We start from the raw sequence: 15,205 nt of genomic DNA, 5'->3' as shown, positions 1-15,205 counted from the left end.
CATCTAGGCTCTTTCTATAATTTGGCTGTTGTGGACATTGCTGCATATCTCCTTTGGAGAAATGTATATTCAAATCATTTGCCCATTTTTTAAATTGGGCTGACTTTTTATTGTTGAGTTGTTAGTGTTCTTTATAGTATATAATTCCCTTATCAGATATATGATTTGTAACTCTTTGATTCTGCACTTTACCTTTTCATCTTCTTGGTAATGCCATTTGATACACAGAATTTTTAAACTTTGAAATCTATTTTATCTGTTTTTTTCTTTGGTAGCTTAGACTTTAGGTGTTATATCTAAGAAACTCTTGTTCTATCCAGGGTCATGAATATTTATACCTGTATTTTATTTTAAGAGTTTTATGGTTTTAGCTCTTTAGGCCTTTAACCCATTTTGAGTAAGTTTTCTCTATTATGTAAGAATCCAGATTCATCTTTTTTGCATGTGTGTATGTCCCAGCACAATTTGTTGAAAATATTCTTTTCCCATTGAATAGTCTTGACGCTTGTCACAGTCAATTGACCATAGATGGGTTTATTTCTGGACTCTTGCTTGTATTTTTCTGATCTTTACATCTGTCCTTATGCCAGTACCACTTGAGTTAATACTATAGCTTTGTAGTATGAAATTAGGAAGTGTGATTCCTCCTGCTTTCTTCTTTTTCAGGAGTGGACTATTTTGAGTTCCTTGCCTATCCCTATGAATTTTAGCATCTACTTGTCATTTGCTGTAAAGGAGTCAGATGGAAATTGGGTATATACTGTATTGAATCTGTAGATCAGTTTGGGGAGTAATGCCATTTGAACCATGTTAAGTCTTCCAGTCCAAGAGCATGGCAAGTTTTCCCATTTATTTAGTTTTTCTTTAATTTCTTTCAACAATGTTTTATAGTTTTCAGAGAATAAAATATATACTTCTTTTGTTAAATTTATTCCTAAATATTTTAATCTTTTTAATGCTATTGTCTTATTATAAATGGAAATGTTTTCTTCTTTCATTTTTGGGTTGTTAATTGCTAGTGTATAGAAATGCAGATGATTTTTGAATGTTGATCTTATATTCTACAACTTTGCTGAACCAGTTTATTCATTCTAATGGTCTTACGTGTGTGGATTCTTTAAGATTTTCAACATGTAAAATCATGTCATTTCTAAGTAGAGATAAACTTACTTCTTTCTTTCCAATGTGGATACCTTTTAATTAATTTTCTTGCTTAATTGCCCTAGCTAGAACTTCCATTGAACAGAAATGATGAGAACAGATATCCCTGTCATGTTGTTATCATAGAAGAGTGTTAGATTTTGTGAAATGCTTTTTCTGTATCTATGGAGACAATCATTTTTTTTCTCTATTTCAGTTTGATTATGACCTGGCCTATCTTCAACTGGCCTATCTTCAAGTTTACTGGTTATTTTTTTGCCTGCTTGAATCTGCTATTGAACTACTCTAGTGAATTTTTCTTTAGTGCTTGTTAATTAACCCATGATTTTTATTCTTTCTGGATCTGTTTCTCTATTTTTTCCCCTGACATTGCTCAGATTTTATTGTTTCTTTATGTAATATTTCTCTTACTGGCCTTTGGACCTTTTTTTTTTTTTTTTTTTTAAAGATTTTATTTATTTGAGAGAGAGCTCAGGAGCATGAGCAGGAAGGGGAGGTAGGCAGAGGGAGAAGCAGACTCTCCCTTGAGCAGGGAGCCTGACATGGAGCCTGATCCTAGGACCCAGGATCATGACTCCAGCTGAAGGCAGACATTTAACTAACTGAGCCACCCAGCTGCCCCTGGGCACTTTGGACATTCTTGAGTGCTGTATTTTGTTACTATATTTTGTTATCTTTTGTACTTTGGTAGGCACTTGAATTATTTGTAGCTTGATAGTCTTTGAGCTTTGTTAGCATGCATATACTTTAGGGCTAGTTTAATTTAATTCTTTTAGAATTTTAATTCTAAAAGAGTTTAGCCTTTTGTGTTCTCCACTGAATGCCCTGGTAATTTCATGAGTTCCTTCCTCTGTAGTTGGTTAGAAATTGAATATCTCCTAGGAATTTTTCTGGGAATTTTTGTAGTTCTTCTTTGCCCAGCCTCATGGAATCTTGCCTTGTATATGTGTAGTTTAGTATTCCAGAATAGGCTCAAAAAGACTCTTTTTATAAATATTTCTGGACCTTTTTCTTTCTCTTTGTAGAGTTGTCCTTTCCAGTACTCTGCTTCACAGAGTCTCAAGTGCTTCTACTTGTTTGAATTGTGTTTTCAGTTTTCCCTAGTCACTGAGCCAGTGCTGCTTGCCTTTAGTTCTTCATTCCCTTTGTGTTGTCCAGAGAGTACTTCTAGGTAGAAAGTCAGAGTGCCTGTAAAGCTCACCTTATTTGTATCTTGTCTCTCAAGGATCATCCAGCCTGATATTCAGTGTCTGCTTTATGTATTTCATCCAATTTTTCTGGTGATTTGTGGCAGGAGGAAAATCTTGTCCCAGTTATTCTGTCATAGCTGGAAGTACTTTAAGAAGGGTTTTAGTCTTTAATATTTTATATCTTCAAAATGTTTTATGTTTTCAAATTCAACAAATCAGATAAAACATTGATTATATTTACCAACGTTTTGTGTTAGGTGTTTTTATGAAGAGAGTTTCAAAACTAGAAATAATTAGAGAAACTCAAAAATAGATCAGTTTATTTCAGAATATCAGACCTATAGGGAATTCCATTCATTTGGACCATGAGGCTGAGCCATTTTCTTACACCATGCTTACCTGGATTTCATGGAAAGCAAGGAGAAGGACAATATTAATGATGATTAAAAAACATACAAACTGGGGGGTGCCTGGGTGGCTCAGTGGGTTAAAACTTCTGCTTTCGGCTCAGGTCATGATCTCAGGGTCCTGGGATTGAGCCCCATGTGGAGCTCTCTGCTCAGCAAGGAGCCTGCTTCCTCCTTTCTCTCTGCCTGCCTCTCTGCCTATTTTTGATCTCTGTCTGTCAAATAAATAAATAAATAAATAAAATCTTTAAAAAACATACAAACTGATTTTTTTTTTTTTTAAGGAAGCGGCTTTGAAAATCCAAACTTCTAAAGCACATGTTGTTACCATAGGTAACAAAATATTGTCATTATTCATAATCCTGAGAGTAAAGGTTACTAAAACTAATACTAATAATTAACCATTTTAAAGGTTAGCCAAATATTTTGACCAACACTGTTGAATAACATGGGTATCATCTCATCAGTGCAATATGTTATTATGCTTTTATTTAGCAAACATTTGTTAAGGACCTGTTTGCCTAAGAATCATACCAAATACTGGGAATACAAGAAGAGTAAGATAATGGTCCCTTCCCTTAACTACCCTTAAAGATCTGATAGTTTTCAAGATTTGGCCATAAAATTATGAGGAAGGTTGGATTTATGAGGTTGGATGTATGGACAGACAGGGAAAGGTGGATATTGAATGGGGTTGAGGTAAAGGATCAGAATCATGTGAAGACTGTGGAATAACAAAGTAATAGATACTGATGAAGTATCGTTTGGGCTTTTATGAGTTCATTTAGTTTTTTTCCTCATGGCCCTCTATTGAAATCTCATGCCAGGTTCCTTTCCTCAGACATTCTTCTCCAAGATTGCTTCCTGAATTATACAGGATTTCTATCAGATTGGATGAGACCAGATGATAACCTGAGGCTAAGAAGAGGATGAATTCTGCTCTGCCCTCTCTTCCTGTATAAAGGTTTTTACACCAAATCTTTATGGAGTCTCAACAGGAATTTTTTCAAAAGATGGGGATGTCAAAGAGAGGGTCTCCAGGTTGAAGCAGCAATCAGGCAAATTTTTGTCCTCTTCAGTTTGAACATTATGTCATGTTTAAATCTCTGGAGAAAATAGATTGATACTAATATGATAGTCATTAAACTTAAAGTTATTAGTGTAAAATTTGAAATCAAATCTCACTTTTAACCTAAGCTTTAATTTCTTTTTCTTTTATATTTCACTACTAGAATACAAGTAGGTGTTAAGTGGGAGCAGAAGGGGAAAATAGTGCCTCAAAGTGATATCTTATGAGGATAGTCATTTATGTATTGTTTAGAATTGATTCAGCTTCAAAGTGTATCCTACTATCACATTTTTCTTGCCACAGAATTCTGTATACATGTGGTAAATTAAAAAATCAAAACCCAAAAAACTGCTAGAATCTATTAAAGCCAAGAACTTTGCTGGAGGTTAGAAGCTTCTATTGATCCTCCTATAATGCCAGATTCATTGAGATCTTGAAAAGATGTATGTGGATCCAAATTTGGCTTTCTCTAAGAATTCTTGCTCAACTGAATGTGTGTACACACACATACACACAAACAGCTTTAGTATTGGATCTTGAGTGCTTTTCATGATGCTAGAGATTGAATTTACTAACGTTTGCTTCTGAAATGGGAAGATCTGTGTTACATTACTAAGAAGTATTTAAGGAAAACATCCTTTGTTGACATAGTTTTACATGGGATTCAGTCTTTAATTTTAATAATATCCAAGCAAGTTTATTTAATTCCAGAATCACTTGACTGCTTGCTGATATTATTGTTTTTAAAAAATATAGTACTATTAAGACAGATTTTTTGGAGCACCTGAATGGCTCAGTTGGTTAAGTGTCTTCGGCTCAGGTCTTGATCTCAGGGTCCTGGGATTGAGCTCTGTGTCAGGCTTCCTGCTCAGTGGGGAGCCTGCTTCTCCCTCTCGCTCTGCCAGCCACTTCCCCTGCTTGTGTTCTCTCTGTCAAATAAAAAAAATAAAGTCATTAAAAAAGTCTTTTTTTTTTTTAAGAGCAGTTTAAGGTTCACAACAAATTGAAAGGAAGGACAAAACAAAATTGAAAGGAAGGTACAGAGATTTCCCATATACCCCCTGCTCCCACACATGGTGTTGCTTCTCCCATTATTTTTATTTATTTATTTTTTGCCTTTCAGTTTTTTTTTTTATTATGTTACATTAGTTACCATATAGTCCATCATTAGTTTTTGATGTAGTGTTCCCTGATTCATTGTATATAACACCCAGTGCTCCATGCAGTATGTACCCTTCTTAATAACAATCACCTGGCTAACCCATCCCCCCCGCGAACCCAAAACCCTCAGTTTGTTTCCGGGAGTCCATAGTCTCTCATGGTTCATCTCCCCCTCCGATTTTCCCCCCTTCATTTTTCCCTTCCTTCTCCTAATGTCTTTCATGCTGTTCCTTATGTTCCACAAATAAGTGAAACTGTATGATTGGCTTTCTCTGCTTGACTTACTTCACTTAGCATAATCTTCTCCAGTCCCATCCATGTTGATACAAAAGTTGGGTATTTATCCATTCTGATGGCTGAGTATTCCATTGTATATATGGACCACATCTTTATCCATTCATTAGTTGAAGGGCGTCTTGGTTCTTTCCACAGTTTGTCTATTATAGACATTACTGCTATGAACTTCTTTTCACTACATCTGTATCTTTGGGGTAAATACCCAGTAGTGCAATTGCTAGGTAATGGGATAGCTCTATTTTTAATTTTTTGAGGAAACTCCACACTGTTTTCCAAAGTGGCTGTACCAACTTGCATTCCCACCAACAGTGTAAGAGAGTTCCCCTTTCTCCACAGCCTCTCTAACATATTGTAGTTTCTTGCCATGTCAATTTTTGCCATTCTCACTGGTGTAAGTGGTATCTCAATGTGGTTTTGATTTGAAATTCCCTGATGGCTAGTGATGATGAACATTTTTTCATGTGTCTGTTAGCCATTTGTATGTCTTCTTTGGAGAAGTGTCTGTTCATGTCTTCTGCCCATTTTTTGATGTGATTATTTGTTTTTTGAGTATTGAGTTTGAGAAGTTCTTTATAGATCTTGGATATCAGCCCTTTGTCTGTAGTGTCATTTGTGAATATCTTCTCCCATTCCATGGGTTACCTCTTCGTTGTATTGACTGCTTTGCTGTGCAGAAGCTTTTTATCTTGATGAAATCCCAAAAGTTCGTTTTTGCTTTTGTTTCCCTTGCCTTTGGAGATGTGTCTTGAAAGAAGCTCCTGTGGCTGTTGTTGAAGAGGTTACTGCCTATGTTCTCCTCTAGGATTTTGATGGATTCCTGTCTCACATTGAGGTCTTTCATCCACTTTGAGTCTATCTTTGTGTATGGTGTAAGAGAGTGGTCGAGTTTCATTCTTCTGTATAGAGCTGTCCAATTTTTCCCAGCATCATTTGTTGAAGAGACTGTCTTTTTTCCGCTGGATATTTTTTCCTACATCTCAGGCTGATTTTGTGGTTGTTCAGAGCGGTCTGGTAGATATCCAGCTCAATTCAGGGGACCAGTTGAAATAGGGTCCCCTACTCCTCCACCATCTTTCCCCAAACCTCGCTGCTTCTCCCATTATTAACACCACATCAGAGTTACAATTGACAAACCTAGACTGACATACCATATATCACTCAAAGTCCATAGTTCCCTGCTTCATTTTTGGTATTATGTACTCTCTGGGTTTGGACAAATATGTAGTGGCATTTGTCTATCATTGTGGTGTTATACAGAGTATTTTTACTGCCTTAAAAATCTTTTGTGCTTCACCTTTTCTCCAGCCCCCCTACCTTCCCCACCCAGCTCCTTGCAACCACTGATGTTTTTACTGTCTCCATAGTTTTTTCTTTTCAAAAATGTCATGTAGTTTGAGTTATATAGTGTGTGGCCTTTTCAGACTGGCTTCTTTAACTTAGTGATATGCATTAATTCTCCTCCATGTCTTTTCTTGCCTTGATAATTCATTTCTTTTTGGTGCAGTGTCTAACTCCATTCATTTACTGAAGGACATTTTGGTTGTTTTTAAGTTTTAGCAATTATAATGAAGCTGCTATAAGCTTTGGCATGCAGTTTTTTTGTTTTGTTTTGTTTTTATGGGCATGTGTTTTCAGCTCATTTAGGTAAATACCAAGGAACATGATTGCTGGATCATATGGTAAGCATATTTTTAGTTTTTTTTTTTTTAAGATTTTATTTATTTATTTGACAGAGATCACAAGTAGGCAGAGAGGCAGGCAGAGACAGAGGAGGAAGCAGGCTCCCTGCTGAGCAGAGAGCCTGATGCGGGGCTCGATCCCAGGACCCTGGGATCATGACCTGAGCCGAAGGCAGAGGCTTTAACCCACTGATCCACCCAGGCACCCCAGCATATTTTTAGTTTTGTAAGAAAATGTCAAACTCACTTCTAAAGGGGCTGTTCTATTTTGCATTCTCAATAACGGTGATTGAGCAATGATTGAGAGCTCCTCTTGCTCCACATCCTTGCTAGAATTTAGTGTTGTCAAAATCCAGTTCTGGATTTTGGCCATTCTAGTAGGTTACAATGCTATGTCATTGTTTTAATATATGCTTTCCTACTGATATATGATGTGGAACATCTTTTCTTAGGCCATTTCCCATCTGTATATCTTCTTTGGTGATGTGTCTGTTAAGATCTTTCGTCCATTTTTCAATTTGTTTTCTTATTATTGAATTTTTAGAGTTTTTTGGAAATTTTGGATAACATTGCTTTATCAGATGTATCTTTTGCAAGTATTTTCTGCTAGTGTGGGACTTACTACTCATTCTCTTGACATTGTGTTTCCCAGAGTAGAAGTTTTTAATTTTAATGAAGAAACAGCTCATCATTTTTTTTTTCATGGATTGTGCCTTTGGTGTTGTATCTGGAAAGGTATCACCATATCCAAGATCATCTAAGTTTTCTCCTATGTTATGTAATAGGAGTTTTATAGTTTTGTGCTTTACATTTAGGTCTGTGATCTATTTTGAGTTAATTTTTGTAAAGGATGTAAAGTCTGTATCTAGATCCATTTATTTTTGGATATGGCTATCCAGTTGTTCTAGCACCATTTATTGAAAGGACTGTCTTTGCTCTATTGTACTATCTTTGTTTTTTGTTAAAGATCAGTTGACTATATTTATATGGGCCTATTTCTAGACTTTCTCTCCTGTTCCATTTATCTTTTCCTCTATTTTTTTTTGCCATACCAGAGTATCTTGATTCCTTGAGCTTTATAATGTCTTGAATTTGAGTAGTGTCAGCCTCTAACTTTGCTCTTCTCCATTATTGTTTTGGCTATTCTGGGTCCTTTGCCTCTTTATATAAACTTTAGAATCAGTTTTGTCAATATACACAAAATAACTTTCTGGGATTTTGAATGGGATTGCATTGAATTTATAGATCAAGTTGGATAGAACTGGCGTCTTTACAATATTGAGTCCTCCTGTCCATAAACAAGGGATATCTCTCAATTTATTTAGCTCTTATTTGGTTTTGTTCATGAGACTTTTTTTTTTATTAATCCTGTTGGGGGGGGGATTTTTTTTTTTAAGATTTTATTTATTTATTTGACAGACAGAGATCACAAGTAGGCAGCGAGACAGGCAGAGAGAGAGGAGGAAACAGGCTCCCCGCTGAGCAGAGAGCCTGATGCGGGGCTTAATCCCAGGACCCTGGGATCATAACCTGAGCCGAAGGCAGAGGCTTAACTCACTGAGCCACCCAGGTGCCCCTGTTCCTGAAACTTTTGTAGTTTTCCTCTACATATACATTTTCTCTACAAGGTATAGATCTTGCACATATTTTATTAGATTTATACTAAGGACTTAATTTGAGGGGGGTAATTACTAATGTAAATGGTATTATGGTTCAAAAAATTTTTTTAAAGATTTTAAAAATGTATTTAGCTGGGAGAGAGAGAGAGAGAAAGAAAGAAAGAGAACAAGCAAGGGGAGGGACAGAGGGAGTGGGAGAATCAGACTCCTTGCTGAGCAGAGAGCCCAGCTTGGGGCTTGGTCTGAGGACCCTGAGATCATGACCTGAGCCGAGCTTAATTGACTGAACCACCTGGGTGCCCCAATGGTATTATGTTTTTAATTTCACATTTCAGTTATTCATCATTGGAATATATAAAAGCAGTTGACCCTTTTATATTAACCTTGCATCCTGCAACCTTGCTGATGTTCTTAATTAATGTTATTTCAAAGAATGCTTTAAAGTACTTACTACATCTCAGTGTACTTCTTAAACATTTCAAAGAAATGTTACTTATCTAGTTTTGGTATTGAGTATGATATTCTGGATGCTAGTTGAAGAAGATATTCTAAGGAAGGAGGAATCAACTATGTCAAGTGCTGCTGATAGGTAAGTAAGAAGATCAATAACTGACTATTAGAATTAGCAGCAATTCATTATTTATCTATAAGATCAATTTTGGTGAAGTGGTGAGGACAGAAGACAAATTGGAATCAATAAGTATAGATTATTCTTTTTTTTTTTTTTAAAGATTTTATTTATTTATTTGACAGACAGAGATCACAAGTAGGCAGAGAGGCAGACAGAGAGAGAGGAAAGGAAGCAGGCTCTCTGCAGGGCAGAGAGCCCGACTCGGGGCTCGATCCCAGGACCCTGGGATCATGACCCGAGCCGAAGGCAGAGGCTTTAACCCACTGAGCCACCCAGGTGCCCCAGTATAGATTATTCTTATGAGGAGTTTTCTTTTTTCTTTTTCTTTCTCTTCTCTTTCTTTCTTTCTTTTTTTTTTTTTAAGAGAGAGGAGAGAGAGAGTGTGCATGCATGAATGTGAGTGGGGGTGGGGGCAAAGGGAGAGGGAGAGAATCTGAAGCAACCTCTTGCCCAGTTGCAGAGCCCGATGTGGAGCTCGATCTCATGACCCTGAGATCATGACCTGAGCTGATATCAAGAGACAGATACTTAACCAACTGAGCCACCTAGGCCACCTCTTATACCATATTTGATGTATAGGTTTGGTGACACATGTGGTGAATAGTCTCTTGACTGTTTCCAGTTTCTCAGTGAAATAGGAGGAATAGTCTTTGTTGTGGGTTAAATTGTTTTTCCCCCAAAATATACATTGAAATCCTGACCTCTAGTACCTGTAAGTGTGACCTTCCATAAATGTGGGGTCTTTGCAGATATAATCAAGTTAAGAAGAGTCATACTTGAGTAGGGTTAACTTTAAATCCAATGACATATCTTTTAAGGAAGAGAAAATTGGACAGAAACACAGGCAATTAAGGAAGAAATCCATGTGAAGATGGAGGCAGAGTTTGTGGTGATACAGCTACAAGCCAAGGAATATCCAGGTTTGCTGGAAACCTCAAGAAGCCAGGAAGAGGCAAGGCACAATTCTTCCCTATAGCCTTCAGAGGGAACACAGCCCTGCCAGTACTTTGATTTTTGACCTCTAGCCTCTGGAGTTGTGAGAGAATAAATTTCTGTTGTTTTAAGCCACCTAGTTTGTGATACTTTCTTAATGGTAGCCCTGGGAAACTACCAATCTTCAACTGAGAGTGGGAATGGAGGAAGGCTTGATGTCTTGATTTCTTATGGATGTCTCTTTTCTTTCTTTGACCTGTGATTTCATACAATGTTATACTGCCTTGACACTTTCATTGGCTGTTGGGTAGAATGTTTCTATCCAGTTTTAGTGGATGAAGCATCTCTTTAGGATTCTTAGCTTTATGAGAGTCTTGGTAATAGTTTTCTCTCTGTTTGCAACTGTAAGCACATGATTTTTTTCTGGGTAGGTTTTAGAAAAGCTGACTGCAGTACTTAAATCAGATAGAATCTCTCTTCACCTCCCAGTGAGCCAATCTAGAATCAGTTAAGGTACTGATTTTTTTTTTTAAGCATTCTGTTATAAATATTTTCAAGCACACAGAAAAGCTGAAAGAATTTTACAGTAAACACTTGTATACTCATTGTCTAGAGCAGGAGTCAGCAAACTTATTTTTTGAAAAGATCTAGATAGTAGATGTTTTAGGCTTTGCAAATCATAAGCTAACTGTTAACAACTATCCTACCTGTTTCACTGTAGTGTGAAGCCAGCCATAAAAAGTATATAAATGAATGAATGTGGCTGTATTCCAAACTTTATTGTCACTGAAATTTGTATTTCATATTTCACATTCATGTCATGGGTTATTCATTTGTTTTCAGTCTTTAAGAATTGTAAAACCCAATATTAGCTCTTGGGCCATAACAAAAACAAGTGGCAGACCGGATGTGGTCCACATTCTATGGTTTGCTGTCTCCTGATCTAGAGTTTACAATGGATATTTTGCTATGTTTGCTTTATCACAAATTTGCCCATCTAGCCATCCCTCTTATCAGTCAAGCAGTTCGTGTACTTTTTCATGCATTTCAAAATAACTTGCAGTCGGTGCTTTTCAACTTAACGTTTCATTGTGCATATCATTACTTAGACTTCAACTTTTTTTTTTTTTTTGGTGGTGATACTTACAGTGAAATGAAAAGATCTCAAGAGTACTATTTGTTGATTTTGACAGTTTACACCCCTGTATAACCTAAATCCATATAAAATACAGAATATTACCATCCTAGGTAAGCCCAGCCTTCCTCGTTGCCCTCCATATCCCACTGCAGCAATTGTCTCTACCATGATACTGAAATGAAAGAATTAATAGCAGCAGCCCCTCCTGCCCAACAGGAAGAGACTGGAGATGAGGAAGACAGGATGCTTGCTTTTCTTTTCCTTCCTTCCTTCCTTTCTTTCTTTCTTTTATATTGTTCTTCATTTTCTTTATTGACTGTTTTCTTGAGAGTCAACAGTTCTGTGGCCTCACATTGATTCCTTATAATCTGTGGATACTTGCTTATTCCTATTAAAATATGAAGATAGAATTGAATAGTATTAGTAGCTGATCTAGGTTTTTAAATTTATAACGAGAGTCAATATTGGATTTTCTCAGTAGTTGTTACCTTGAATGTGAGGATGGACCTCAGGGCTTGCAGTCTTTTTTCACCCTGACTGTAGAGTATTGGTGGGATATGGACAAGTCGGGCTTCTAATATGGGTACATAGGCAGGTGATAACTGAGTCTGCTGCCCATTGTAGAAGTTAAGAAGGACTTTCCTAGACTGATGTACCACCAGTGTACCAGTCTGTACAGTTGTCCTTCTTCACTCCTTATACCTTTCTAATAGTTTGCAGTGGAGGTACTGACCTGTTTTCTCTCTCTGGTGGCATTGTACTAGGTCAACTTGGCTAACCTGAAAATGTTCCCCCAGATTTTGGTTAGTAGTGGCCACAAGAGACATTTTGCACAGGAAGTGGCAGGCATGCTTTTTGTCTCTCTGAGGGTCAGTGCTGAGTACCAGGCACGGTGTCAGCTCTCTTATAGTGTCACTGATTTGTTAGGTCATTTGTAGGTGTGGGATTGCATGTGGATCAGCAGTTCTTTCAGCTCCTGTCAGATTTCCCTTTTCAGCATCTCTGAGTACTTGCCCTTCATGTACAGACCTCTAGGGAAGGGTGTAGGCTTCTCCCATAGCTTACCCTTGGCGTCAAAGTTGGAGTTGATGAGAGACAGATGTGAGTTCCAGTTTGTCATTGCCACTTTCTTTTGTCTTTGCAGGTTCCAGTTCTTGTAGATTTCAGTTGTCTTTATCCATCCTAGCTTATCCTTGTGGGTTCCAATTTGTCTTTGCTCCTCTTTTTTTTTTTTTTTTGTTTGTTTGTTTGTTTGTTTGCTCCTCTTTTTATTCTGTTCCCTTTCAGATTGCTGGTTTGGCGACCTGTAGTGACTTCAGGCTCAAGATTAGATGCAGAGGCAACAGCTTACACCTGCTGCTCCAACAGCTTCCACAGTTACACAAGGTCTAACCCCTATAATAAATTCTTCTTTATCACCCATACTGGTTCTGCTTCTTTGGTACAACCCTAGTTGATACACTTTACTCTTCTGGGATTCATACTAGAAACCTTTTGTATTATATATTGAGAGTTATTTCTACCAGCTCATTTTATCTTTCAGAATTTTTTTTTCCTCTCTTCTACCTGCACCTTCATTTTTTAAAATACTGCTTGTACTCTCATTTTTAATATTTCATCTGGCATATCAGTGGTACTTTGAACCCTAAGTAATAGTAATAAATAATAAATCCTTATGGTGCTTAAGTACTGATTTTAAAAACGACTAACAGAGATAACAGTCTTATAAAGACAGGTGAAGTCTTTTTACCATAAAGACTCATTTAACAGAACACTGAGCTGGAGAGAGTATGAAAAACCCAAAGAAGTTTTTACATTTAAATGGCCTAGAGTAGGGGCACCTGGGTGGCTCAGTGGGTTAAGCCTTTGCTTCCGGCTCAGGTCGTGATCTCAGGGTCCTGGGATGGAGCCCCACGTCGGTAATCTCTGCTCAGCAGGGAGCCTGCTTCCCCCTCTCTCTCTCTGCCTGCCTCTTTGCCTATTTGTGATCTCTGTCTGTCAAATAAATAAATAAAATCTTTAAAAAAATGGCCTAGAGTAAAATAAAAGTGTTATTTTAAATTAGCGCCATGAGAGAGATGTAGTGAGAGATGTTAGGCAACCAATATTCAGACATTTTTTTTTTGTATTATGCTATTGAAGGGTAATGTAATGTGATGTGATCAATTAAAAGAGGTCTAAAACTTTTCTTTTTGGAAACTTTAAAGTTTGAATGCTTGTTTCAGTGACATGTAGTTCCTCATTGGAATTGGCTTGCCTGTCTTTTGTTTTCATCATGATTGAGTAGTATCAGAGGTGTATATTTTGATTTTTGAAGTTGACTTTTTTATTGGCAATTGATAGAATTGTTTATATCCATTCAGTTTAATTGATGCCACTTTTTGCCCCAAATGAGATTTTATTATAGTGCATTATTTTTTTCTGAGACATTTATATTTAAAAGATAATATAATAAATAATTGTTGAATGGATTAATACCAAATGGGGAGATCTGAAAATATTATTAAATTTTAATAAAATATATTATTAAATATTAGTGGAGTTAACTTCATAACTTCTTAGGGTGCTGTTGATGCCAAAAATGTCATTGATATACTTGTTTATTTTTTTTGTTTTTATTTTTATTTTTTTAAAGATTTTACTTATTTATTTGACAGAAAAAGAGGGAAAACAAGCAGGGGGAGTGGAAGAGGAAGAAGTAGGCCTCCTTCTGAGCAGGGACCCCAATGCAGGGCTTCATCCCAGGACCCTGGGATCATGACCTGAGCTGAAGGCAGATGCTTAATGATTGAGCCACCCAGGTGCCTGGATATACTTGTTTAAAAAATCACTTTACTGTACATTTATGTCTCATATTGACGTTTTAGCATAATGAATTATTTAAAACATATCACTTTTGTAATGTATTCTAAGATGTTCTTACAGTGTTACTTTAAAGTTATTCTACAATTATTCTGTAATAGATACTTTGCAGGACTTTAGAGTAAAGAGTAATCATTACATATTTGATTTAAAAAATTGGAAAATGCAGACACCTATAAAAAAAAATCACTACTAATTCTACCGTATAGAACCAACCAGTTGTTAGTATGTGCATGTATTCCTTTAAGCCCTTTCTGTATATATTTTCTTTTCACTTAAAGTTTTAAGCCTATATATCTTTCTTGTATGCAGACTTTTTTTAAAGCTATATTTTGAAGTGCTACCTAAAATTTCTACTGATTGGATACCCCATAGTTTACTCATTTTTCCATTTATGATTATTTCTTTGTGATTATTTCTAAGAAGCATGACTTTTATAATGTTGACTGTTATAAGGGGGCAGTGAACCGAAAGTCAAACTTAGATGAACAATAGATCCTAGTGAACTGTGAAAGTTATAGTTTGGGCTGCTAAAAGGAGAAATTAAAAATTCTTGTTAGTGGGGCGCCTGGGTGGCTCAGTGGGTTAGAGCCTCTGCTTTCGGCTCAGGTCATGATCCCAGGGTCCTGGGATCGAGCCCCGCATCGAACTCTCTGCTCCGCAGGGAGCCTGCTTCCTCCTCTCTCTACCTGCCTCTCTGCCTACTTTTGATCTTTGTCTGTCAAATAAATAAAAAAATCTTAAAAAAAAAATTCTTGTAAGTTTTCACCTGAAAGCTATAATGCTTGTTCATTTTAAATTCTCATGTGGTGTAGTCTTCATTTATTTTTCAAATAGTGAGTTTAGTATTCTAAAAAAAATGGGAATCGGAGTTCAGTATTTCCCCATTCATTTCTCCCCCATGATTACAATATTCATAAAGAAATCTCAGAATTTTATACATAAATACTGATTGTATTACTGACATAGAATTGTAAGGAATGCTGCCAGCTTTTCTTATTAAAAGTTTTTCTTAGGGCACCTGGGTGGCTCAATCAGTTAAGCGTCTACCTTCAGCT

At 36.6% G+C, this 15,205-nt stretch overlaps 1 protein-coding gene across 6 annotated transcripts in view; it reads left to right on the top strand.

Moving 5' to 3' along the window:
• RAB28 (RAB28, member RAS oncogene family) overlaps positions 1 to 15,205 on the top strand; it is a 102,805-nt gene that overhangs the window by 37,604 nt on the left and 49,996 nt on the right. Inside the window, exon 5 of one of the 6 annotated variants that reach the window (XM_080797797.1) lies at positions 10,033 to 10,281. The exons of the other annotated variants lie outside the window; for them this stretch is intronic. Within the exon in view, the coding sequence (XP_080653923.1) occupies positions 10,033 to 10,190 (158 nt within the window). The 3' untranslated portion in view covers positions 10,191 to 10,281. Of the gene's footprint in view, positions 1 to 10,032; positions 10,282 to 15,205 lie in introns of those variants that run through there. 6 annotated transcript variants of the gene reach the window in all.

The sequence above is a fragment of the Martes martes genome, assembly GCF_963455335.1.
Source record: "Martes martes genome assembly, chromosome: 2".
Lineage (NCBI taxonomy): Eukaryota > Metazoa > Chordata > Mammalia > Carnivora > Mustelidae > Martes > Martes martes.
The sequence above is the reverse complement of the archived record's forward strand: the minus strand, read 5'-3'. Positions and strand labels throughout refer to the sequence as shown.